The sequence below is a fragment of the Paroedura picta genome, chromosome 5 (genome assembly GCF_049243985.1).
Source record: "Paroedura picta isolate Pp20150507F chromosome 5, Ppicta_v3.0, whole genome shotgun sequence".
In the NCBI taxonomy this organism is placed as follows: Eukaryota; Metazoa; Chordata; class Lepidosauria; order Squamata; family Gekkonidae; genus Paroedura; species Paroedura picta.
Window position 1 is genome coordinate 63,155,526 of NC_135373.1, and position 24,257 is coordinate 63,179,782.

Below are 24,257 nucleotides of genomic sequence, written 5' to 3' on the forward strand. Positions count from 1 at the left end.
CAACTAATAGAAGCCCATGAAATCGTGACCTGAAAGCCAGACATCCAAGAGCATTCTTGACACAACAGAGTTAATTTCTGGTTTGAAGTTGGTCTGACTTTCAGTGAGGTCTGGCTGACAGTGCCTTTGGAATATAAATGATTATGAGGATATAAAGATAGCTGTAGCAGTGTTGGGTTGGGTTGTGTCTAGACACTATGCATCATCAAATTTGCAAAGATCACACAATGGGCCATAGTGATTCCATCAGGGCAGGAGGAAAGGGGGGAAAGCAGTCACAGTAGTTTTCCAAACTCAATTACTCCTGAGGGGGAAATGTCTCTCTAAATAATTTAGAACTATTGATTTAAATTTCAGGGCAGTATATTTCCTCTGCTTACCAAATTTCAGAAGAATTAAAGAGGAATGAGAAATACGGTTTCTTTCCTCAGGGGTGTCTTAAAGTAGATTTTGTGTATGAATATTTGGTAATATTTTGCCTTGGCAGCTAGAACACCAAGTGACAGGCTGTCAGTATGCCAGTCAGCTGAAGAAAGCTATAATATGACACTTAACAGAGCTTCCTTGTAATAAAATTCCTGCAATGGAACAAAGCTTTCTCCTTGAATTTGAAGACCAGGCGATACTTGCAGGAAGATTTGCTGTATGATGATGAGGGAGACTTCCAGGAGAGTATACACTGTACCTGTAGCCTAGGAGGATTGCCATGTCTCTCAATACCTTAAGACCCAGGCAGAGAAATCTGGGAAGCAGGGCCTGTCACAAAAGGAGACACTTGTTAAGGTCCTTGATGGTTCTTGATTTGGTGCTTGATGGCCTGGGCTCAGTGGTGCATTTGGGTAACTCGGTGAAAACAGGAACCGAACTAACAGCAAAGGCTTCCATGAATAAACCTTTAAGTGACATTGCCAACATTGCTTCTGGGTAAAATCTGGCATTGTCTTCAGTTTCTCAGAACCACTGGAAGCAACCATGATTTTACTACAGAGTTCCCTGCAATTCCTAGCGCCATTCCGCACATTGAAAAAATAGCATTATGCTAACGCCATGGTATAATGCTATTAAAAATTGCGCCTCTGGCCATTTTACACCTCCTGGGTTTCTCGCTTGCTTCCCTCTGCTGCCTTCTCACACTTCTACTCACTCAGCATGCCTTCTTGAAATGGCAGAGGAGAAGAACACACTGTACACTCAACTCTCCTCTTCCTGTCAGTCAAACCAGGCAGCCCTTTCTCCATAGTTTAAAGGGCATGCAATGCAAGGATTTTTTTTTAAGTAAAAGTTCTCCATTGCTATGCCTATGCATCTAATAAGAGATGCATAGTGCTTATTTTACTGCAACCCCCTTTGGATTTATGAGCCTTGAAGCTTTAATAAAGTAATCTTGTCCCCAATTTATGTGGGGTGGGGGAGATAGGGAGGCATGCTTTGTGTGTTAACTTGTGGGTAATTTTTTTTTGTTCTTCCTGGACCCTTTAACGCCTATTTGTTGCTCCAGGCAGTTTGGTTTTTTAAAAAATGACCCATCCCTGGTTGAAGAGAGAGAGAGGCAGGTGTGAGGGCAGGCACTGGAGGCAGAGATAGCACTACTTAGGCTCCCCACATTTCCTTTGTGTGTGGCTTGCTGGTTGCTCTTATTTGCTCATGCTACATATTTTGGGGGATCCACTTTATGCAATTCCCCAAGTGGTACTTTTGGATTTCTCCGTCTCCTGAGGGACCACTGAAGGAGGCTAGCCAGGCTGGCAGTGGCTCAAAGCACCCTGATTGGCTGCAGGGTGGAGTGGCTGGCCATAGTCCATCTGGAATGGCAGTGGTGCTGTGCCTGGCCTCATTTTCAGGGCCTGAGGCAGAGGCTGCCCACCCCCTCAACCACTGCTGCTGCATCAAGGGGGTCGTCAGGGTGGTGGTGGCCCAAAGCAGCCCAGTTGGCCACTGCCTGTCCCTCAAAGCAGCTGGCCATGGTCCACCAGAGATGGCACTGGTGCTATGGCTGGCCTCCTTTTGGGGGCCAAAGGGAGAGGCTGACCTCCCATTGGAGCTACTGCTGCCACATCAAGGAGCTCAACTGTGATGGTGGCACCACCCTTTCAGCCAGGCCACAGCTAGCTGTTCTGGACAATCTGCAGGCTGCAGGGCCCCTCAGCAGGAATCCTGCCATGCAGCGGCTATGCCTGTTTCTAGTACTGCTGACAGTGCTGGGACCAACCATCTGCTTCACCTTCCACAGGTATGGACCCCCTCCCAAACCTCAACCAGCAAATGGGCAGCCCTATAACTGGCTGTCTCCTGATGTTCACCCACTGCCTTGCCTTCTGCTTGCTGGCTTCCCCAGGGGGGAATTGCCCTAGCTTTCTCCAACCCATTGGTACAATTTCCCTTACAAAGCTACTCCTATCCTTAGGGCCTGGGTGAAGTTATAATCCTAGCCAAACTGACAACTTTGCCTTCATTTTCACAACCTGAACAGTAGACAGTCTGCAAATTTGTTCCTTGTTGTTCTTGTGGAACATTCCATGCCATCATGCCAGCTCAGCCAATCATTGCAAAAAACTACAGTGCCACAAGCACAATACATTTTCATTTCTGGGGTTGTTCAGCATAATTATACATGAAGGAATGTAACTGGCATGCATATGTGACATATGCCAAGGACTAATTTAATTTTTTAATGAAATCTCTACAAGTCGTGTATGCATCTGCAGTTTTTGCATGAACAACATGTAATCATTTGTAATTTTTCCTGGTTTCAGGTTTCTAATTACTGAGCTCAGCTGCTTGATGTTCTGCTTATGTCTTTGGAAAGTACATTGCCTCGCCAGGCTATCATTTACCCTAATTCGGGATAAAGGGCATGGTAGCATAAGGAAGAAACCATCCCCAACCTCTTAAATGTTATGTTTATGAATCAATCAAGAAGTATTTTCAATCTGTGCAAATCAGAGTTCTGAGCCAACCTCCTGGGCCTAGAGGAGTCTGGAGCTGATGGCATTTCAGGCTTGACAATTAACAAAAAGCCTTTGGTAATTGTACCTTTTTTAAAAAGAAAAAAAAGCATTATGATTCCTTTTCTAAATGTAAAAGGAAGTGTCACTGGCCTCCCAGCAACGTAGATCCTTATGCACAGTACAGATTCAAAGGAAAATCCATTACAAGTCCCATAGGTGGGTTTGTCTCTAGAAGGAGATGAAGGATACTCATTCCCTTCACTATCACAAGTTTCGTACATGGGGCCATAGTTCAACATTCTGTTTTTTAAAAAATTGTTGTATTTTGCCAGAAAGCTGAGGTTATGGGCCTAAATTTTATATCTGGATTTTCTGTGGACCTTAAGTTGTGAGTTATTCAGAAAAAAGGATAGATTTTTATCGACCCTGATTTTTTAAAAATCTAAAAAAATCATTCCATATTTTTTTCTAGAAGATTTTTGCAGGCAGGGAAATAAAGGACACTCGTTAAGAGATTTTAATGGATGCCTTATAATATTTATCAATCCTAAACATATTACCCTATATAGGAACATAGAAGCATGAGTTTTAGTATATTGAAATGAGCTTTCAAGTAGTGCAAATGCAAAGGTCAGACCTTTTAAAGCTTCTGTAGACTTGTTTTAAAAGTTCTACAGTAGATGTAAAGATTTACATGAAATTCAGGATTTGTTAAAATAATGATGATCAGAGGATAACTGAGCTTTGAATTCTGGAGTTCTGGGAGCAATGCCTAAAAGTCTCAGGAAACATCTGTACATTCTGGGCTCTGAGCAAATAATATCAGTTCAACTCTAGAAGATAGTGTTGCTTGGAACAGCAAAACTCCTACAGATACATCAGCAGTTCCCAGAAACTTGGCTAGGTCTCAAATTGCCGAACACCATCTACCAATCCAATATCTGACTGTAACAATTATTATTGTCACCACCACCACCACCACCACCACCACCACCACCACCACCACCACCACCATCATCATCATCAATAATAATAATAATAATAATAATAATAATAATAATAATAATAATAATAATAATAATAATAATAATAATAATAATAATAATAAAAAGGAATAGTGCCAAGTGATTTCCACCCCATTATCTGCCTCCCAACAATTTTTACTCACAGGAATTATGGCCAATTTCATTCACTAATATCTCCATCTGAATTCAAATGTAACCACATGAACCAAAAAGTATTTTCCAAAAATCCTGGGGCACTTAAGTTCAGCTACAAATTGATAAAATGGTCTCACCAAATTGTCGATGGGGGAAAACACACCTGAATGTTGCATGGATTGATTACAAAAAGGCATTTGATTCTCTCCCTCATTAATGGATCCTGAAAACACTAGAAATGATAGCAAAACTGTAATAGCATTTATCCAAAAAGCCATGAATACATGGAACACCAAACTGATAGTGAATGGAGAAGAAATTAGAACCATTAATATAAAAATGAAAAAAATTTCCAAGCAGACTTATTATCACCACTACTATGTCATTGCACTAATATCACTCACAATCATTCTCAACAGTATAGGCTTAGGATACCAGCTTTCAAAGAAAGGCTCAGCAAATTCTCTCTTATTGTATATGGATGATGTGAAAATGTATGGAAGGTTATCATCAGAGACTGACTGCTTATGAAATGCAGTTTGAAGATTCAGCAAAGATATAGCAATGGAATCTGGCCTTGACAAATGTGCAGTATTAGTATTGAATAAAAGAAAGATATTTGAACAAAAAGAAGTCAACATGCCAAGCAACAACATCAAATCACAGGGCTCTTGAAAAACTACAAATATCTTGCAATTGTGGAAGTTGGCATCAACATACAACCAAAAAAAATACAACCAAGGAATAATACCAAACAATTAAGAAGATATTGTAATTAAAATTAAATGGAGTCAACTTGGTAAAGGCAATTAACACACAGCAGGAATCATTGACTAGGAACAAGCAGAATTAGAAGCAATAGTTTGCAAAACTCACAAGGTACATCGCTTATGAAACCCTAGAAGTGATGTTGATGATCTTTGGTCATTTTTACTTACCAATAAAATGAGGTGGAAGAGGTCTCCTAAAAGTTAAGCAAGCAATTGAAGAAGAAAAGCAAGCACTGAATGGCTACACCAAAAAAAAGCCAAGAGAAGCTTTGTTGAAGTATATTAGGCAGACTTGTTTAAAGTTATAGAAATCAAAGTAAATTACAAAATGATTGAAATCAAAATTCACTTTGACAACTGGAAAGAAAAGCACTTACATGGGAGAACAAAGCTGACAATTAAAGCACCTGGATGTGGGTCCAAAATGGGCATGAAGAAAGAAATGGGAAGGGTCCATTCTAGATGCACAAGAACAGGAACTTAAAATGTATAGTATAAAAGCCAAAATTCAGAAGACCAATGATGACAGCAAATGTCGGCTTTGCAAGACAAAGGATGAAACGATCATCCTCATGGCCAGTAAAATTACTCAGATTGACTATAAAGAATGTCATGATAGAGTTGCAGCTATGTTGTAATGGAATCTCTACAAGAAGTAAGGCTTACCATCAGCAAGAATTTAATGGGAGCACAAGCCAGACACAATCATAGAGAATGCTGAAATAAAGATTCTTTGGGCCTTCCAATTACAAACAGATAAATACCTGGAGCATAACACTCTTGATATTACAATTGCAGAAAAATGAGAAATAGTTTGGCTCATTGACAATGCAGTCCCAGGAGACATAAGAACAGAAAAGAAAGAACAGGAAAAGATAAATACCAAAATTTATGAATAGAATTAGAATGCCTGTAAAGGTTACCATTGTGCCTATTATCACTGGAGACCTTGAAGCAGTAACTGGAAGTTTCAAGAAATACCTGGACATTCTGAGCAATGAACAAATAATACCAGGCCAGTTCCTGAAGACAATGTAGCTTGGAACAGTAAAAATCTTGTGAAGGGACATCTGTAGTTCCCAAGAAATTGGATATATCTGAAATTGCAGAACATCATCTACCAGTCCAATATATGACTGACAATAATAATAATAATAATAATAATAATAATAATAATAATAATAATAATAATAATAATAATAATAATAATAATAATCCCCAGTGGGGTTAATATCAACTCCCCTAGGAAATTTCAGGTCAGGAAAATGGTGCATGGGTAGAAAGACATAAGACCTTCCCCTCTTATGCCATGAACTTGATGTGAGCTCTGCCCACAGGTAACTGGGAAAAATTCTGAGCATAAAACTCTCAGAACATATCTCTCAACAGGGCCCACTGTGGTCACATGTAGGACACAATGACTTTGTTATATATGATTAGAAAAGGGAAAAAAACCCTCTCCATTTACTGCAATGGTAAAACAACTTGTGTTTTCTCCACAGTGGACCTCAGCCTGGGCCCTTTTAACCCTAAGAATGGACCTAATTGCAGATTGGGCAGAATTCAAAACCTCAATATGATCAAAATTACTTTTAATTTTACCTCTGTTGGGTACTTAGAGTTTGCTAAATACGTTTTTCTCTTTGCTAATAGAGATGACTCTGCAAGTGCTTTTAGTCTATAAAAGGTATGCCCTTACTCATGCAAAAATGTCAATTGATTTCACTCTTGGTTAAATTAAGAGCTTCAATCAGTTTACACTGATTTAGCGAAATCCATTTGAAAAATCAATTAATTTTATTTAATCTGGTTAATTTTAATATGGACAAGTGCTGAATAAGGATTTAAGAAAGATTTTTGATGGGAAATTATAAATCTGCTATCAATTGCCTGTATTGATTTGAGATTATACAGTCGGGAAACTGTGAGGAATTCTGAGATCAAGCAATGTTGGCTTTTAATGGTATTTATGCTGGGTGTGGTCCATACTCCCATTGCCATTAACTACATAGCACTTTCTCCCAGAGCAGTCTAATCTAAATGCCAAAGTAATATGTGCATTTTAAAAGTGCTTTATTTATCATTTAGTTCATACACTTAACCACCATTCACACATTTTGATTTCCCCATTTTCAATACTGCATGGAAGCAAACAGTGCCCCACTCCAGAAACTGTGATGGGGAGGCAGCAAGAGTGAAAGGACATGCACTGTATGCAAAAATGTCCTAGTTCTATCTTGGCCTTCACCAACTAGAGAGTCTGAGGCAGCAGGTGTCACAAAGGACCTCCTGCCTGAGACTCCAGATGGCTAGAAGACAAAATACTGAAATGAATGGACTAACACTCTGATTTGGTGTCTGGCATTGCCACATGCATGATCATGCTATATAAAGTTGTGAACATACTTCCAACAATGTGCGAGCCCTCTGGCTCTCAAGGGAAGGGGCCCTCTCACTTGCTCTCCCCTAGGCCTTTGATTGGCCCTCAGTGGAAGAGCTCTTCCTCACTGATGGCCAACCAGAAGGTCGGCATGTCATTGGAGGGATGGTCCTGTCCTCCGCTGGGGTCCTGCACCTCACACCGACCTCCTTGCACCCATCAGATGGTGGCCAAGTGTGAAGTTTCCCTTTAGCCAGGAGGCTTGGGAGGCAGAACATGGCTGGTCAGCCACTCCCAGTTCTTGGGCTTGCCTACTGGCTGCTCCTCATCCTAAAGACCAGTGCCAGGTGGGCCCCTGCAGTGGAGGAAGGAGGCATTCCCCACCCCGGCAGAGGCAGGGAGGTAGGCCAAGGTGGCAGGGCCTCCATGGTGTGGGGCCAGAACCAACAGGGGGAAAATCTGTGTAAGGGAAAAATGAACTATTTTGAACTTCAGGCTTTGGGTTTAAGTTTCCAGGCTGTACTCAAGACCATGGCAAGTATGTACAGGAAGTACTGAATTATTTCAAAATTGTCCAGCAAACAAGATGTACTGATTATGAAAATTAGAGCAACATATTCACACCTTTCTTTCTCTTTGTCTCTTTCTCTCTGTTTCTATTTCTCTCCCTCTGCAGACGGATCTGTAACACACAAATGGAGCTTGTATACAGTGTCCACCTGCATAATTCTAGCAGCAGCATTCTAGCATCATCCTTCCATGATTTATTTATAATGGAATCCTTTCTTATCCAACAGAACATTTCAGAAGCCTATCTGCGCTCCTGTTTCCATTCGTAAAGGCACTTGTCAACAGCATCTGCAATGTCTCTTAGCCTTCACTTTCTAAGACAACCTGCTTCATTTCTGCCAACAGAGGTCGCTAAACCACCACGTGGAAAGAAGAAATTCCATTAGGCTTTTGTGTGAACTTGCTCAAGGCTCTTTTCATGGATTCATACTGTATTATTTTGATTAAATAAAAAATAAGGGGAAGAAGAATGGTAAGGCACAATTATTCTCTGCAAACAGCTTTCTTTTCACAAATATGTGGCAGAATACTAGACGTAAAAGCACCTACACATGATGATGCAGGAACATGGGGATTCAAATTTGTAGTCAGATATTTTTAAACTTTACAGTATTATGGATTAAAATGGATAACATCTGGTTTGCAGTACTGGGATTCAAACTGGGAGACCTGAAATTTCCAAAATGGGCTAAAAAGGAAAAAGGAGGATCACCACACTTAGTCTAAAGCAGGGGGGGGGGGAGGTTACAGTACCTCCTGTAACAACATATTCACCAAGGAAAGAAGAAATACACATAGGATTTCATGAGTTCCCAGGAGAAATGGACTGTGTTATACAAACTTTTGTTTTAGAGATGGTACCTCCTACTCCTTCCTTGGAGCTCCCATCCGGCATATTACACTTTGTAGTCAGCAATATATTAGCTAAGAAAATCAGTAGTGACCCACAATGTCCTCAATTAGAATTTTACTTCTACAAAATTATGTGCTAGGCCTATACCTGCCACCCTCCCTTAGCCTTGGATCCTGTTTGCACTATAGGGATATTAATACCTGTTAGCAGCCAGGCTCCTCCTCTCATTGAAGCTCAGTTTATGGAAAGAAAACCATAAACACACTTCATGCAATATCATAACAAATATTATAAATGCAACACATTGACCCAGTATGCACGGAGGGAATAATGCACATTCGGGGTGGAATGGTGGCAACTAAAAATACCGATAACGCACGGAGCCAGCTGCAACCGGCTGCACTTCGGTGCATGCCGCTGAAAAAGCCGCATCAGCGAAACGCGGAAGAAAGCGCAGCTTCCGGGTGATCAGGGCGCAACCAGAAGTGGCGCCGGGATCGTCGCGTGCATAATCGGTTACTCTGGGTTTTGCCGCCGTCACGCCCCCTCCCGTGCATAACCAGTGTACTTCGTGTCTTCCCCCTCCGCGTTTTCCATGTGACCCGAAATCGCCGTTTCAGCGGCTGTGCATAATGGGCCATTGCCTGGTCCAAAATAGCACAAAATGGATGTTAGTCAGAGAAAAGCCTGGACACATAATTTAGAAGTATAAATAAGAATGGCTGGTCAGCTAACAGCCTCTTTTCCACCATAGAGAGATGCACAATTGAGGACAGTGGGTCTCCCAAGTACCTATTGACTCATCTTGGACTAATCTCACCAACCTCCAGCTTCATTTCCCTGCACCCACTTACCCTAATTAAGCAACTGTGAAAGGACGAGAGTGCCCCCAGGTGGGTGGACAAGGGCGGGGAGTAAGCTGCTGGGTGTCCTCTACTAGCCTGTGGTCTCCCCAGGAGTATTGAAGGATGGCACTGACAAGGTCAGCTTGACTCTGCAATGCTAGAGGGACTTCCTCTTTTATTATAGAGCTTGCTGGGTTTACAGAAGCCAATGGGGGAGGGGAGACTGGACACTCAATTATGCTGTCTGCAAAGCTGCTGGAGTCTTCAGTCTCACTCTCCCCATCGTCCTCCAGGCTGCCACTCCCTTACTCTGTCTTTCTGAGTTGCAACTTTTCTCAGCTACCATACTAGCTGATACCTTCCTCTCTCATAACACAATTGGCATCAGTTGTACCAGTGCTTGTAATAGGAGTTCTAGCTCATGACAATATTAACTGTTCTTTGGGTATGTTTCCAGGCAACATGCTAGTCCTCATGCTAGTCATTAATTTTTCAAAGTATTGTTACTCTTCTACACCAGGACTTGCAGAACCTGTTTCCGTTGCCCCCTTGCTAAACTGAAATAAAAGATTAAGAAAGCAATCCTAAAGTAGTCTGCTCAAAACCCTTGTCAAGTCTTATTCAGTGGTGCTTACTCCCAGGAAAATGTCCTTCAGATTTCATTGTAAAATATTGGCACATGGTCCCATGGCACTATAATATTTACAAAATACAACTTTACAACATAAAATAATGCAACTACTTATATACTAAGTAAATAAATAAATAACTACTGGCATTTTCCCCCTAGGGAATGCTTGTGAGTATAAATGTCATTTGGGAGCATCACGTACCTTATAATTTAAGCTTGCCTTTTTCTTTATGGACAGGGACTTGTATCTTTAAGAGATTCATAACAATCAAAAATTCTCACAGGTGTAACTTTGCCCACTCAGTGCATTTCCATGCCAGAAAACGCTTCACCTATTGATTTGTACACATAAAAGTCCAGTGCATGAGGATAACCCTCCATCAAATGATAACTATTTTAAACTTCACATTCTGACTAAAGGTGCCAACTTTCTATGGTCTCTACTTAGCCTGGGTATTTATTAGCAGGCCCAGCATACAGTGATATAGCAGGTGAACCATTTTTCTGGCTTGAAGGAATAATACATTCCTTTGTGTGAAATTCACTGCTTTGTGTATGTCTAGCATTGATAGCCTGAGTGCCTGTCGATTGTGTGCGATTACGATAGGTAGTTATGGGGAATGAAGAGTTCTGATGGGTATGCAGTTGGCATGGATAATTATGTAGCCTTAGAATACAATGATGGTGTAGTTGAAATACATGACTGGTGGGACTAACGGGGGTCACAGCGTCAAGAAGTGAGGTTGTTGCATCTGAGGAATTCTCTTCCTGAGAATGTGAGGTGAATGGTTTAACCTCAGGCTTCTTAGTCTGTAAAACAGGACTAATAAACATGAGTAATCTCTTGATATTGGAAAGAAGAAGAAGAGGAGTTGGTTCTTATATGCCGCTTTTCTCTACCCGAAGGAGGCTCAAAGCGGCTTACAGTCGCCTTCCCATTCCTCTCCCCACAACAGACACCCAGTGTAGTGGGTGAGACTGAGAGAGCCCCAATATTACTGCTCAGTCAGAACAGTTTTATCAGTGCTCTGGCGAGCCCTAGGTCACCCAATTAGCTGCATGTGGGGGAGTGCAGAATCGAACCCAGTATGCCAGATTAGAAGTCCACACTCCTAACCACTACACAAAACTGGCTAAGTCTAAAATGAGTCTAAACAGAGTCTGTAGTGACTCTATATTCTTCATTTGCTTCATTTTTAGAGCTCTTCTTCTTCTTCTGCTGCTGCTGCTGCTTCCCTTTCTCCTCCTCCTCTCCTCCATTATGCCATGAAAATTTTCCCCTGTGTTCATAGAGGCCAGGATCATTTGTTGTCAGGATTAAAATAAGATGTGAGGAACAGTGTGCTATTATTTGGTCTTCCCATTTGCAATATAAATGCCGGTTTCCCTCTGTGTCCTCCATAAAATGTTTGTGGCTGTGACTTGTTCTGAAGAAACAGGAGAAATGAACTTTTCCCTCATGGCAACACTTTCCTGGGGAGACCCTGGTGTTGCTGTGGTTGTTCCAGTCAGCATGTCCCTTCCAGTTTGGTGTTGAGAGCCAGTTTGGTGTAGTAGTTAGGAGTGCGGACTTCTAGTCTGGCATGCCGGGTTCGATTCTGCACTTCCCCACATGCAGCCAGCTGGGTGACCTTGGGCTCGCCACGGCACTGATAAAGCTGTTCTGACCAAGCAGTGATATCAGGGCTCTCTCAGCCTCACCCACCTCACAGGGTGTCTGTTGCGGGGAGAGGAAAGGGAAGGCGACTGTAAGCCGCTTTGAGCCTCCTTCAGAAAGAGAAAAGCAACATATAAGAACCAACTTTCTTCTTCTTCTTCTTCTTCTTCTTCTTCTTCTTCTTCTTCTTCTTCTTCTTCTTCTTCTGGCAGCCATCTCACACTTCTAGAGAATTTTCCTGATTTTTTTTTTCTAAGCCACTAATTGACACACCAATGTACCATTATATCACTGTGCCAAATATTGCTTTTTAAAAGAAGTCATCAACCTCCCCCAAGTATGTGGAGGTGGGGGGAGTTACTGTGGAGTCTGAGAAGATGAAATGGCTGTCATACAATCAGGATTAATAAAAAAGGACATTCTCACACAGCAACGTGTCTGACTTTGCTGTGACCTTTCCCAAAACATTGCAGCAAAGCAAGTCTAAGGAAAGGGGGCCCCAGAAGTACTATGATATTGTAGAGAAGAAGACACTGATGCTGGACCAAATAAGACATGTAAGCGATCATAGTTTCAGGAAGGGGGCTTTCTTCCATAACATCAAGCTCAAGGGCCAATGTGGCTTTCCAAATGTCCATGGACTACAATTCCCATGAGCCCCTCCCAGCATGAGCTCATGGGAATTGTAGTCTATGGACATCTGGAAAGCCAGTTTACCCACCCCTCATCTAGCTTCTTAAAACTTTATCATCCTTACAAGTAGGTTAATAATAATGCTAGTATTCTGGAAATGATTCCCAGAAATTGAAGCAAGAGTTACAAGCAGTGGCTGAAAGATTCTAGCTTTCCGGTCAATGCCTAAGGGCAGCAAAGATGACCAATTCTGCCAGGTAAAAAAATTAGGGTCTTTTGCTGAAATAATTGTCACTGTGTATATACCTCCAGAATTTAATGTACAGCTTCCTCCACTAAATAAATGTTTTAACCAAGGCTTGGGGAAGGGATTAAGTTTAGAAGGGACATCCAAGTTCAAAATAGTGAGGAAACACTAGTGGATTAGCAGACACTTACAGAGAGTGGTGTGTGCATGCATGCATCAATAATATTGACCTAGAAAAATTTGATGCATGTATGACTCTGGCTTTCCATTCAACAGAACTAACTGGGAGAATGGAGAAACTGCTTGGAGGCAATTTTCTGCCTATCTTGGTTATTATCTGCTATACACTTACCCTTACTCAAGAGAGACACATTTGCAAAGAACATTTGATAACTCTTTTCGCCTAGCCCTGGATGTCAGTTGAAAATTTAATAAAGGAAAAGAATGCCTCCTATGTTCCTAATATCTGATCATTTTGGAAGGGGCATCAAGGTGCTAGTCATCTTGATCCCATGATATTAAGAGCCATTATAGGGTAAAATATTGCACTTTTTATTTTCCTCTCTCTTGAAGTGCAAACAGTGAATTTGACATTGATGTCACCAATTACATTGCAATCCTAAGTATCTTACTCAGGAGCAAGTCCCACTGAGCTCAGTAGGGCTTTCTCCCTAGTAAGTGTATTTAGAAGAACAGCCAAAAGTACTTAGGGCAGCATTTCAGTCAACTTCTTTTATGTAAATGATGCCTCGATCTGGTTTTACTAATCTCACAAACGTAAAGCACGCATATGTTTAGCCTTAAAAAGTCTCAATGATATAGTCTGGTGGCTGTGAATTCACAGTGACACTTTTTAAACATGGAAGATGCTAGCCTGGATGGGAAACCACAAGATCTTGGGTCCCCAGGCAGAGGCAGACAATTAGAAGTCTTTCTGCCATTAAAGTTCTATGGATTTGTCATGTCATCTGTGACTTGATGCTTGACTGTCTGAGCAATTAAGCATTCAGCCATCCAATGTGTCGGTACTGATCAAGAGCTTCTAGTACACATCAGCATTGAGATTATCCAAAACTAGTTTAACAGTGATGTAACTAAGAGAAGCAATCTATTACCATTATTGTAAGTCCATTTATTTGTTCATTGGGAATCCCAAATGGGTGTGTGTGTGGTGTGTGTGAATACCATTGGTGCTGTACTTTAGTAGTGTTTGGACAGGCAGGACTACAGGGAAATGTTCATTTGTCCCAATATATCTAGTGCTTTTTGGAAAATACTAGAGAATAGTACTATAGCCTGCTGGCAAACAGTAACAATTAGGAAGTATGTATGTAGTCTATGATTCTTCCTGTAGCCAAGCTCTAGTCCTCAGTGTCTCCACTTAACATGATCAGGTAGATGTCTTTCAACCAACCGAGATCCTGGAGAGTCACTGCCAGTCAGAGTTGACAATACTGAATGCTCTGAATCATTGAAAGGCAGCTTCTTATATATATGTGTTCAGGACTCCCATAAAGTTGTCAGAAGCCATGTTACAAATGAAGGGATAGGACACCAATACCCATGGCAATCAGTGTGGTGGACCAAACAGATGACTAGGACTTTTGCAGGCTGGCCTCTAGCCAACTCCCATCATCCTGTGGCTGCTGATTAGAACATTTAACATAATCTTCAGCATTTGCAAATCAACCACATGAACTGTTGAATCAAAAGGCATACATCACAGGGATTATCTACAAAAAAGTTTAATTGAAATACCTGTATAAAAAATATGATCTTCATACATTTCACACTGTTAAACAGAAGGAAAAAAATCCAAAATCCAAGCTGCATAAATGCAACCAGATCACAGAACACACAGCTATTAAAATAAATTAAGGTTTATGACTCTGTCCCCTCTTCCTTCCAGAGCCAATGCACAAAGACTGTACAGTGTCAATAATTTAAAACCCTTCCAAACAGCATTACTTTACATTTCTGGTATGTAAATAATACCAGACAAAAAAGGCATACTGAACTAACTTTTAAAGTCATTCTAATTCCCTTAAATTAGACTTTGTACAATAATTTTCCATCTTCCAACCAAAAATGGAAAAACAAAACAGGTATGGTCAGACTTTTTTTTCTTTTTCAACCAACAGAAAGACAGATAGGAATACAAAGGGAAAAATGTGGACCAACTGTAATAATTCTTATAAGAGGCTTACAAGGGTGGGGGAAGCAATGTTTGAATCATTCTAACCAAATAAATTAGCCAAAATAAATAGCCACAGATGAGACTGTGAGAGATCTTCTAAACTTCAGACAATAAATAAAATCATATAATACATGGGAGAGGGGAAGGGGAAAACAAAATTTACATAAACACATTATACAGGTATGGAAAACGCGCACACACACACACACGAAGTCCTTGAATATTGCATTGATTGTGCCCATACATACTTTTAAGACTTGCAGGTTGGGAGGGAGTTGAGAAAAGGGCTTTTTTTGTGCCCAGTGGTAGAGATGATGAAAGGAAATATGAGTTAAGTGTTCCTGATATACAGCTGAAAGACCTGTGCAGCCTACTGGAAATATAATGTGTGGAGCAGCAGAGGTGGTCTCAGAGGGTAGGGAAGGAGGGCTAGGGAGAAAACAGGAAGGGCTGAAATGTCTGTGTTCAAGTATTCCATCACCAGTGGATGGGACTACTTCATTCAATTACTGAACATGTTCTCCAGGACATCATAGGAACCCGCTATCCCACCCCAGCACATTTTAGCATGGAAAGGGAGTGCAATTCTTTTTAGGGAAAAAAAAATTCCTATCATGTCCTGGATTCTCTTTGGACATACACAGCTCAAAAAAGAAAGTCCCACTGAAGCAGCTTTCAAAAAGGCACTCAAAAAAGCAAATTAAAATGTAGTCCAGGCTCTATGAGAGCAAAAAGGGTTACCATGTTAAAGAGGTCACTGCTTTGTCTTAATCTAGAAAAGAAAAAAAAGGGAAGGAAGGAAGAAAAAAGAGGTCAGTCTTTGACTAAGTACTGGCCTGCAAACTCCCAAATGTATGCATTTCCAAAGGAAATCTCTCATTTCAAAGCAGAAACCAGCCAAAAGGGGGGGAAATAATTTTTTGTTTTTTAGAAAATCAAGTCCCTCGGATAAAGATTCAAACTACAGAATAATGAATGCATTTTTCCTAGCCCCTCCTACATATTGGCAGCAGCAGCAGCACTGTGGTCTTGTAATGTTTTTTTTTTCCTGCTTGTATCTCCCCTCCTGTTGCATGGTCCTCAATATTTCACAGGCTCTCATTGCTTGAACTTGTGCTAGACACATCTGTGTCAATGGTCCGTAGCCTTATGTCACAGTCTTCTGACTTCACTATTTCTGATTTGTGCATCCAGGGGTGGTCAAAAATCTGCTCGAGTGTTGGTCGGTCTGAAGGCCTCAGGGAAAGGCACCATTTGATCAGTTGTTGGCATTCTGAAATATATGGAGAAAGCAGGTTAGAAAGAGGTTGGGGGGGGGGGAAGGTAAAGAAGAGATAGGTGAGCCTAACAAGACATGGAAACTTGAGCGCCTCAGCTTACCAGGTGAAATTCGTCTTCGGAAGTATAACCGTCCCCTCAGAATCTCCTCATCCTGTTCAAAAGGGATGTCTCCACAGACCATGTCATACAAGAGGACGCCCAAAGACCACACGGTTGCCGATCGGCCATGGTATCTGTGATAGCGAATCCATTCTGGAGGACTGTATACACGTGTCCCTGAAACAGAGGAGCCCTGATATTAGCCCAGTGGAACTTTGCATCAAGGTTATAATAGAATTACTGGGTGAGTTTTAAAAAATATTTAACACCCCCCCCCAAAAAAAACCCCACACAAAATCTATCTAGCAAAATTCTAAAACCTAAAGTCACCTCTAAGATTATCTCATGCTGTAATTTGGCCCCTGATGCCATGCTATTCTGTTGCAATGAAACGCACAGCTCCTGTCAGCTGACTGTTTACTAACATAAAGCTCCCTTCTCCCTGACCACGTGGCGTCTGCAGCACCACACCAAAAATAGACACAAAAGGACAAAGAGAGAAGGACGAGGAAGGGGGTGGCAGAGAAGGTGAAACTCAGGTCTTAGTTACTATCTTGGACTAATCAGCTTTCGCTGATTCCAGAAGCATGTTAAATCCACCACTCCCCCCCCCCCGAATAATGTACAATCATAGCCAGTGAAATCTGCCTCTCGTACAACAGAAGCGGTTAGCAACTGCCCTCCCTCTGCACCAAGCTGTTACTTGGATACCAAATAAAAACTGGAATTTGTGATGTGGAAGGTCACATGGCTAGGAGGCTCTGGTTTCACAACAAACAGATGTTAAATGTTGCAGCAGACTAGGGAAGGGGGGGGGGGGAGAAGGTATGTTTACATCACATTCACCTTGGAAGGAAGAAAATCCTACCCCTCCCCCCGCAAAATGCACATCATAGATTTCTCACAACAAAAAAAAAAGAGATGTTTTCAGCCCTGATGTTCTGAATCAAGCCTTTCCAAATCAGAAGGGGTTATTTCTCCTACCCTCCGCCCCAAACTGCAGTGCAGGGTTTCCCGAAAGGAAAAAAAAAAGGAAATTGGAAAAGGAGAAAAATCAGAATACAGAAAAAAAAAAATACACGGAGAAGAACAGATGGGAACCCTGGTAAAGCTTGAGTCAACTGTAAACACATCGCCCTCTAGGAAAAAATGCCTTTTTTTTCCAAGGCAGGGAAAATATAAACTGCTGCGTCACTGCCTGGAATCGCTGTGACGCCCCCGAACCTCCTCCAGTGCAAAGGATTTAATTACCAGCAGATCCGCTACTGGCTGTGGCAGCAGAAATATCTTTTGTTAGTAGTAGGTGTCATAAATGTGACGCAGGGGCGGGGGATGCGTCAGTGGAAGCACTTTCATAGCAAAGTGCTTGTCGCCACTCATCAACACGCACACGCTTTGGGTACGGGAGGGGTACTCACCATCAAAATCAGTGTAAACGGTGTCCTTCAGGATAGCCCCTGACCCAAAATCAATCAGCTTCAGCTCGCCTGTCCGGAGATCCACCAGGAGGTTTTCATCTTTGATGTCCCTGTGCACCACACCACAGTTGTAGCAATGGCGCACTGCCTCCAGCACTTGGCGGAAAAAGCCCCGGGCCGTCTCCTCGTCCAGGGCACCCTTCTCGGTGATGAAATCAAAGAGGTCTTTCACCAGGTCTGGCCGCTCCATGATGATCAGGTAGCCGTCTGGTCTCTCGTACCAGTCCAGCAGCTTGATTACCCCTCGGAAGCCAGAGCCCACTTTCTTCAACAGGACTATCTCCAAGGGCACCATTACTCCACCCTGCCAAGAGGGGAGAGGAAAGGAAGACGCAATGAAGCCTTGGGAACGCCAGCACAGGCAGGGATCCCCCCCCCTTCTCAGCCATTTGAAAACAAATCACACCTCCATTGCAAATGGAATCTCCAGCAGCAGTGTGGGAGATGGGGGGGTGGGGGGCGCTGGAGTGCCGGGGAAGTCCACAGCCACTCCACTGGGTGTCTCCGCCGCTGCCGCAGTCAAAGGGGGAGGGCGGGCAGGCGGGGAGAAGAAGAAGCCCTGCCAAATCCTCCCCCACCCCATGTAAACAATAACAGAGGCTGGAGACAGCAGCATGGAGGGCGGGGGAGGAGGAGAAACCCACCCAAACAATAGTTGCCTCAGCATTATTTCTACGCGGTGGGAGGGGGGTGGGATACTTACGATTGTGCCCCACTCTGTGACTCTCTCCTTGACCACATGCTTCACTGCCACCTGGAAGGAAGGAGAAAGAGGGGGTGAAGAAGGCTGCCTGGGGGCAGACTTGGGGGTGGGGAGGGGCTGGAGGCAGAGGTCGGGACTGTGGACTCTCCAGCCCCATAGGAGGAGGTGTGGGAAGCAACAATAGCCTCGTGGCGGGAGAGGGGAGGGCGCAGGCGGGCCAGGAGCCTCCCCTTACCGGCAAGCCATCTGCGATCCTGTTCCCGGCATAGACCGTGCCAAATCCCCCGCTGCCGAGCACGGAGCCCACTTGATAGATTTTATCGAACGGCTCCTTCTCCACTTTCACTAGGAAGGAAGGCAAGAAAAGAAAAGCGTCGGGACCGGCCTCTCGCACAACACGCAAGCAGCAATGGGGGGAGCGGGGCCCAAACATCTGTTTTGATCGACAGGAATTATTTGAGAAAACCCCAATCTGAATACTGACAGTCTGTGAAAAATTGGCGGCGGCGGCGGGAGAATATAAAATAAGCCTTAGCGATGACAATTAAAGGGGGATTCTCCTTCCGATTTCCCTTTCTCCTCGGCGAAAATCTTTGAAACGCCACAATGCGCGCGATGCCAGTCCCGTCCCCGCCGCCCCGAGCCGTGTTCCGGGAAACGCACCCCCCCCCCGCCCCACCAGCGCCGCCGCCCGTGGCAACCGCTTCCCCAAACGACCCACCTCCCCTTCGGGCTGCGGTGGACACCAGACCCACCCGCGCCTTCACGTACATCCCCCCCCGCATCCTCCTCCTGTCTTTCTACCCCCCCCCCCCCCGCCCGCAGAAATGTCACGACTTGTTTACCTGGCTGGAGGATCTTCACCGGCAAGTGATCCATGCTGGTTGGGTTGCAAAGGTGAGCGAGGGAGCCGAACTTGGAGAGTAACATCTTCCAAGGAGCAATCCGCCACCCCAACCCCCAAAGTCCGACTATCGCGCTGGGAATCCCTGGGGCTCCGATCGGTCAATTCACAGCGAAGCGAGTGTGTTCAAAGGCGGAGGAGAATAGGAACCTGCCGACGAGCAGCAGCGGGGCCCAAACGCGAGGCGCAGGATCCAGCCCAAGCCCGGCGAGGAGGAGGGCGCTCCGGGAAGCAGGCGCTCCCCCGCTCTGTCCCTCCCGCCCTGCGTTGAAGAGGTATCAATTCCCCCGCTCGCCTCCAAAGATAGAAACGGACTCCCAGGATCACGCAGCCGAACGGAAAAATCCCAGAACGTGTTGGGGAAAGCGGTCCTTTCAGGAGGGGCAAAGGTCCTGCTTTCAAAGGGGCGCCCGAAGTCCCGTCTTTCCCAAGTCAAGGCTGGAGCCTGCCGGATAAAATCCACTCCTCTTGGAAGCTGCCAGAGGGGTCAGTGTAAATGCAATCCAGCGCCGCAGTAAGGCGGGAGCCCCGGAGCGGCAGCAGAGCCTCCGTTCGGCACCGCTCTCTTCTGAGCTCAATTACACAGCGGAGCTGCCTCTTAACTCTCAATATTTTGGTGCGGGAAGAGGGGAAAAGCGCACAAGCACTCGCCCACAGATATCCCTCCGCGGGGGGAGTTTAGGTGGCGGCGGGGACACAAGTCTTTGCGCGCTTCTTTTCTCTCTCCCCCTCCTCCCCGCCCTAAAGACAGCCGGGAAGACTCCACACTGGGGGACTGCGGAACCTCGCCCCGTTTGTCAAGACAAGGGGAGGCGGGGGCGGCTCGGAACTATTTTGCTTATAGTAAGAGACGCGCAAAGTTACATGTCTGAAAAATTCTCATCACTGTATTACATGCGGAAGGGGGGGGGGAACGAGAGAGGAAGGTTCTCTCATTTGCATGTTCCAATGAGAGGGGCGGCTTTTCAAAAGGAATATCTCGTTCCAACCAGTCAAGAGGAGGCTGATTTGTATATGCATAAGCCGAACGCGGGGTGGGGGTGGGGAGGGGGGCCTTTACGGGCGCAGGGCGGGAATTCCGAGGCGCGTCTCGCTCGCCGCTATCCTGGGCGGCGGGAAGAAAAAGGTCATTCTTCGCAGTGTTGAGACGCTGCGTCTGAAGCTGGAGTCGGGGCTGGGCTGGATGTCGCGGGCGGGAGAGCGCCAGCCAGCCCGCCGCCATGATCACCGTCCCCTGGCAGGACGCGATCCGATCGATGGCCCCCATCCTCCGGTCCCAGGCTTTGCAAGTCCGCTCATCCCTGTCTGCAAACGCCTCGTGTGAAACGGCAAGTCACGTGCAACTTGCCCCAGTACACGCTTCACAAAAAGGCGGGGGCGCTAATGAAAACGCGCACACCTGGTCAGGGCAACTGCAACCCCCCCCCCCCGCGGACACCGGCTGGAACCGATGCAGAGTGGCTAGTCTAAGGGTGGGGGGCAACTGCATAGGATTGCTCTGCTAAGAACTCATTCGCGGCTGATGGGCGGATGCCGCATTTCTCGGCCCGTGCCCAGCGGGGATGCGCCTTCCCGCCGCCGCCAAAGCGAGCGGCAACTTTGTCGCGAAAAGGACGCTGCGGAAGATCGCGCCCCGGGAGGGGGAAAGGAGGGGCAGCGCGCTCGGAACGTGCTTTGCGACGCGGCTCCCCAAAATGGAGCTCAGTCCCTGAAACGAAACCAATCAGCAGCTGCGAGGGCTGCAGCTTCGGGCGGTGGGTCTATCCCCCGAGGGTCTGCCATTGCCCCCTTTCCCGAACAGATCCCCCATTAATGATCACACCCACCCACCCACCCCAAAGGGGGGGGGAGGGAAAGAAAGCCATTTCTTATTTTGTCTGGCAGTGCAGGCCGGGGAACTGCAGCCAGCCACCCACCAACAAAGAGGCTCACAGATAGCCAGAAACATGCACGCGCCGCTGAGTCTCACGTTTGAATTCTTGTTTGTACTTAATAGGCGTCTCATTGACGTCTGGGGCTGAGCCGGCGCGTTTCTCCTCTGCGTCCACAGAGGGCGCCAAGGCGACAAGAAAGGAGCACCCCCTCCCTTCCTAAAACTACATCGCCTGCTCTCGCAGATTTAGACTTGCTTAGCCTCGCACCTTTTGGAAAGCGCTTTACACATTCCGAATGATTACACAAAACAAAACAATACAGTGAAAGGATATGTGGGCTCTCCCCACCCCCCACTCTAGCCAGCAGTGTGAGAAATTCAGCATCGGGAGTCTGCCTTGGGATAGAAAGAGAGTGATGGAAAAAGCTTCACTCATTGACTTCCTGGTGGTCTCAATCCTGTGAAAGGCACAGGCCCTTCCTGAGTAAACCAGCTGCCCGGTTAGTTTGCTTGTCCAGGGGTTTATAAACAGCAGTTTGGGACATCCTAAAAGTTTCCATTGGGAATTCCCTCCGAAAGATGAGTCAGGATTTTCCAAGCTGTTATAAGCATTTTTGTGGATGATGAATTCAGGGCAACATTAGGGATTAGTATCACTAGATTATGTTCTCTTGCTCCTCGGTTTCTGCGGGTGGAAGACTGAGTCTGGGGATCCCCCAACCTGACTCAAGCCATTGGGACACTTGCTTGAGGAAGTCAGACATGAACTCCTTGGTAAGAGAATGTGTCCGTAAATCATTCTTGAAACTTAAAGCAAAAATGGTGGTTTCCATCACCCAATTACTAGAGAAGGGTAGAATACTGACCAAACCTAGGGCCTCTTGGATTCAGCAAGGTTGCTACGTCCTGTGCTTTTTTCCATGCCCAAAGCATGTGACTTCAAATGGTACATAAACTGGCAGTTTGGAAACAGCAGCAGAAAGCGATGCCTGTGCTCAGCCTGCTTCTCCTTTATGCAGTGAGTGATCACAGGGGCTGAATCCTTGCTGACATCTCCTGACCGACAAAGCCACCATGTCAGGCTGTTGTCATCAGCTTGCTTTAAAGAGTCACTAACTCTCAAGATAGAACAGAAGCAAAGAGTCACATGCACATGTGGACATGCCGTTAGAGACTCTTGCTCTCTCATTCTTTCTCACTGTGCATGCCACTGTCTCAGACCTATGCTCGGTTCAAAACAGAAGAAGGAATAGCATGTTATCTGCCATCTGGGAGCTGTCGCTACTCACCCTAGGTGAACAGCTGATTTCACATGTCTGCAACTGTCATGCTCTTTGGAGCTGATGCTTTAACCCCCTCCTTTAATTGATTCTCCTGCAGATACTCTGTTGAGGGGGCTGGCCATGGTGTCAGTGGACAGCTAAATTGAAGGGATTAGCGCTTTCCCTTGGAAAGACGGGATTGTTTCCTCGATTTTCTCTAATGCTAAAGCTTTGTTTTGGTTTGTCAACACATACTGTTGAAGTTCCCCTGAATTTATTTGCATCAGAAGTATTGGAATATGGGGGACTGGTATGCAAAAATGGTCTGCCTTCTACATAGAATGATTTTGATTGATTTGTCTTAAATCTGTACTTTTATGTTTGTCCAGTTCATTCAGAATTTTAGAAGTGGGAAGTTATGGGGGTGGAAAGGAACAGTCAAATACACTAATGGAAAATGGCAGCCATGAGAAGCCAAGGAACTGATTTTAATGCATGGTTTTCTATAGCAATTTGACCAATTGGCTCCCAGGCTACAATTACTATCTTTATCATTAGTGTAAGGGTGTGAATGGTGCTAGGCTGGACTTACATCCTGGGTCTGGTCCACAGCTGGTATTTCTTGAAATCTCCAGGCAAGTACTGGGGGGAGGGGAGGCTATGCCTCCTCACAAACCTTTAAGGGTCTGTTTCCAGAGATGGCATTCACAGTGCGGGGATCACAGATCCAAACTGTACACTGATTCAGAGTCATCAGTTCAGTGTGTGTTACCCTCAGTTCACATGTGTGGGGTTCCCATTCCATATTAGGAATATGGTGCATATGCCATTGGCCTGAGGTCTGAGAAAGGACAATCTGGCCCATTGAGGGCACCGCATGATCTTTTGCAACAGGCCTAATAATTCATGTTGCAGTCTTGCACCAGAATGGATAACTGTGTACAGGGGAACTGAGAACACTACTCAAGGCACATGTAACTCTAAAACTGTTCACAGGTTGCATCTTGTGGGAATCGACTCTGAGATGTTGGAGTTTTTCCTTTTAATCCCAAGTGGCATCCTTCCAAAAATGGTCCATGCTTTTCACTCTTTACCTTCTAGCCACCTTGAAGGCTATGTTCCCTAGACTTTCTGTCTCTCTAACTTCTGATTTATTCAGAAGCTATCCAGTTTCTGGTATTCACGGCACAATACACCTCTGCCCCCTTCGAAATGCTGCCATATACAATCCAAATGGCTCTTCTGCATTTCCCCCCCTGGCATTACATGCTCCATCTCTGGCAATTGGCCAAGAGAATAAAGTTCTGTCTTTGCCTGTCAAATTTTGGCAGCTGTGTTTCCTTCCAATATTTCTAAGCAAGAGTGCAACTGAGCGTGTATTTCCTAAGGCTAAATTGGCCTCAATAGGACCTGCAACTTTCCTTGTCTCTTTTTTAAAAGATTTTTTCCACTCTGCGTATTAGCTGATGAATGCACCAGTATGCCACAGGTGTTCACACATGCAACAGGAACAGATTTCAGACAATCTGGGCAGAGTTAAGGTTATATTATCTTCAAAGCTGCTCACATGTAAGATGGTGATGCCCCTGCTGGCAGCTAATGGCTTGGGCATTGGTGGGCAATGAGGCACAATTTCTCCTTCCCCCCAAACATCACTTTTTAAGCGTCCATGTCTCTGAGGAGCTGTCTCTTGGATTTGAACCAATGCTGAAACAGAGGGAACGTAATAAACAAGCAAAATAATTCATTCTTGGGACACTCTTTAG

At 44.7% G+C, this 24,257-nt stretch overlaps 1 protein-coding gene and 1 long non-coding RNA gene across 2 annotated transcripts in view; one reads left to right on the forward strand and one right to left on the reverse strand.

The window, feature by feature from the left end:
* LOC143837866 (uncharacterized) overlaps positions 1–8,287 on the forward strand; it is an 85,162-nt gene extending 76,875 nt beyond the window's left edge. The window contains exon 4 of the long non-coding RNA XR_013231124.1: positions 8,056–8,287. This is a non-coding gene — a long non-coding RNA (uncharacterized LOC143837866). The remainder of the gene's footprint in view (positions 1–8,055) is intronic.
* Positions 8,288–14,423: 6,136 nt separating this feature from the next.
* On the reverse strand, positions 14,424–19,967 carry PIM3 (Pim-3 proto-oncogene, serine/threonine kinase). Its single transcript, XM_077338278.1, has 6 exons — positions 19,298–19,967; positions 18,688–18,797; positions 18,453–18,503; positions 17,690–18,053; positions 16,272–16,448; positions 14,424–16,164 (listed from the first exon to the last, which is right to left on the reverse strand). The coding sequence occupies exons 1-6, from the start codon at positions 19,380–19,382 to the stop codon at positions 15,980–15,982; spliced, it is 972 nt and encodes a 323-aa protein (XP_077194393.1). The 5' UTR covers positions 19,383–19,967; the 3' UTR covers positions 14,424–15,979.
* Positions 19,968–24,257: the final 4,290 nt, after the last annotated feature.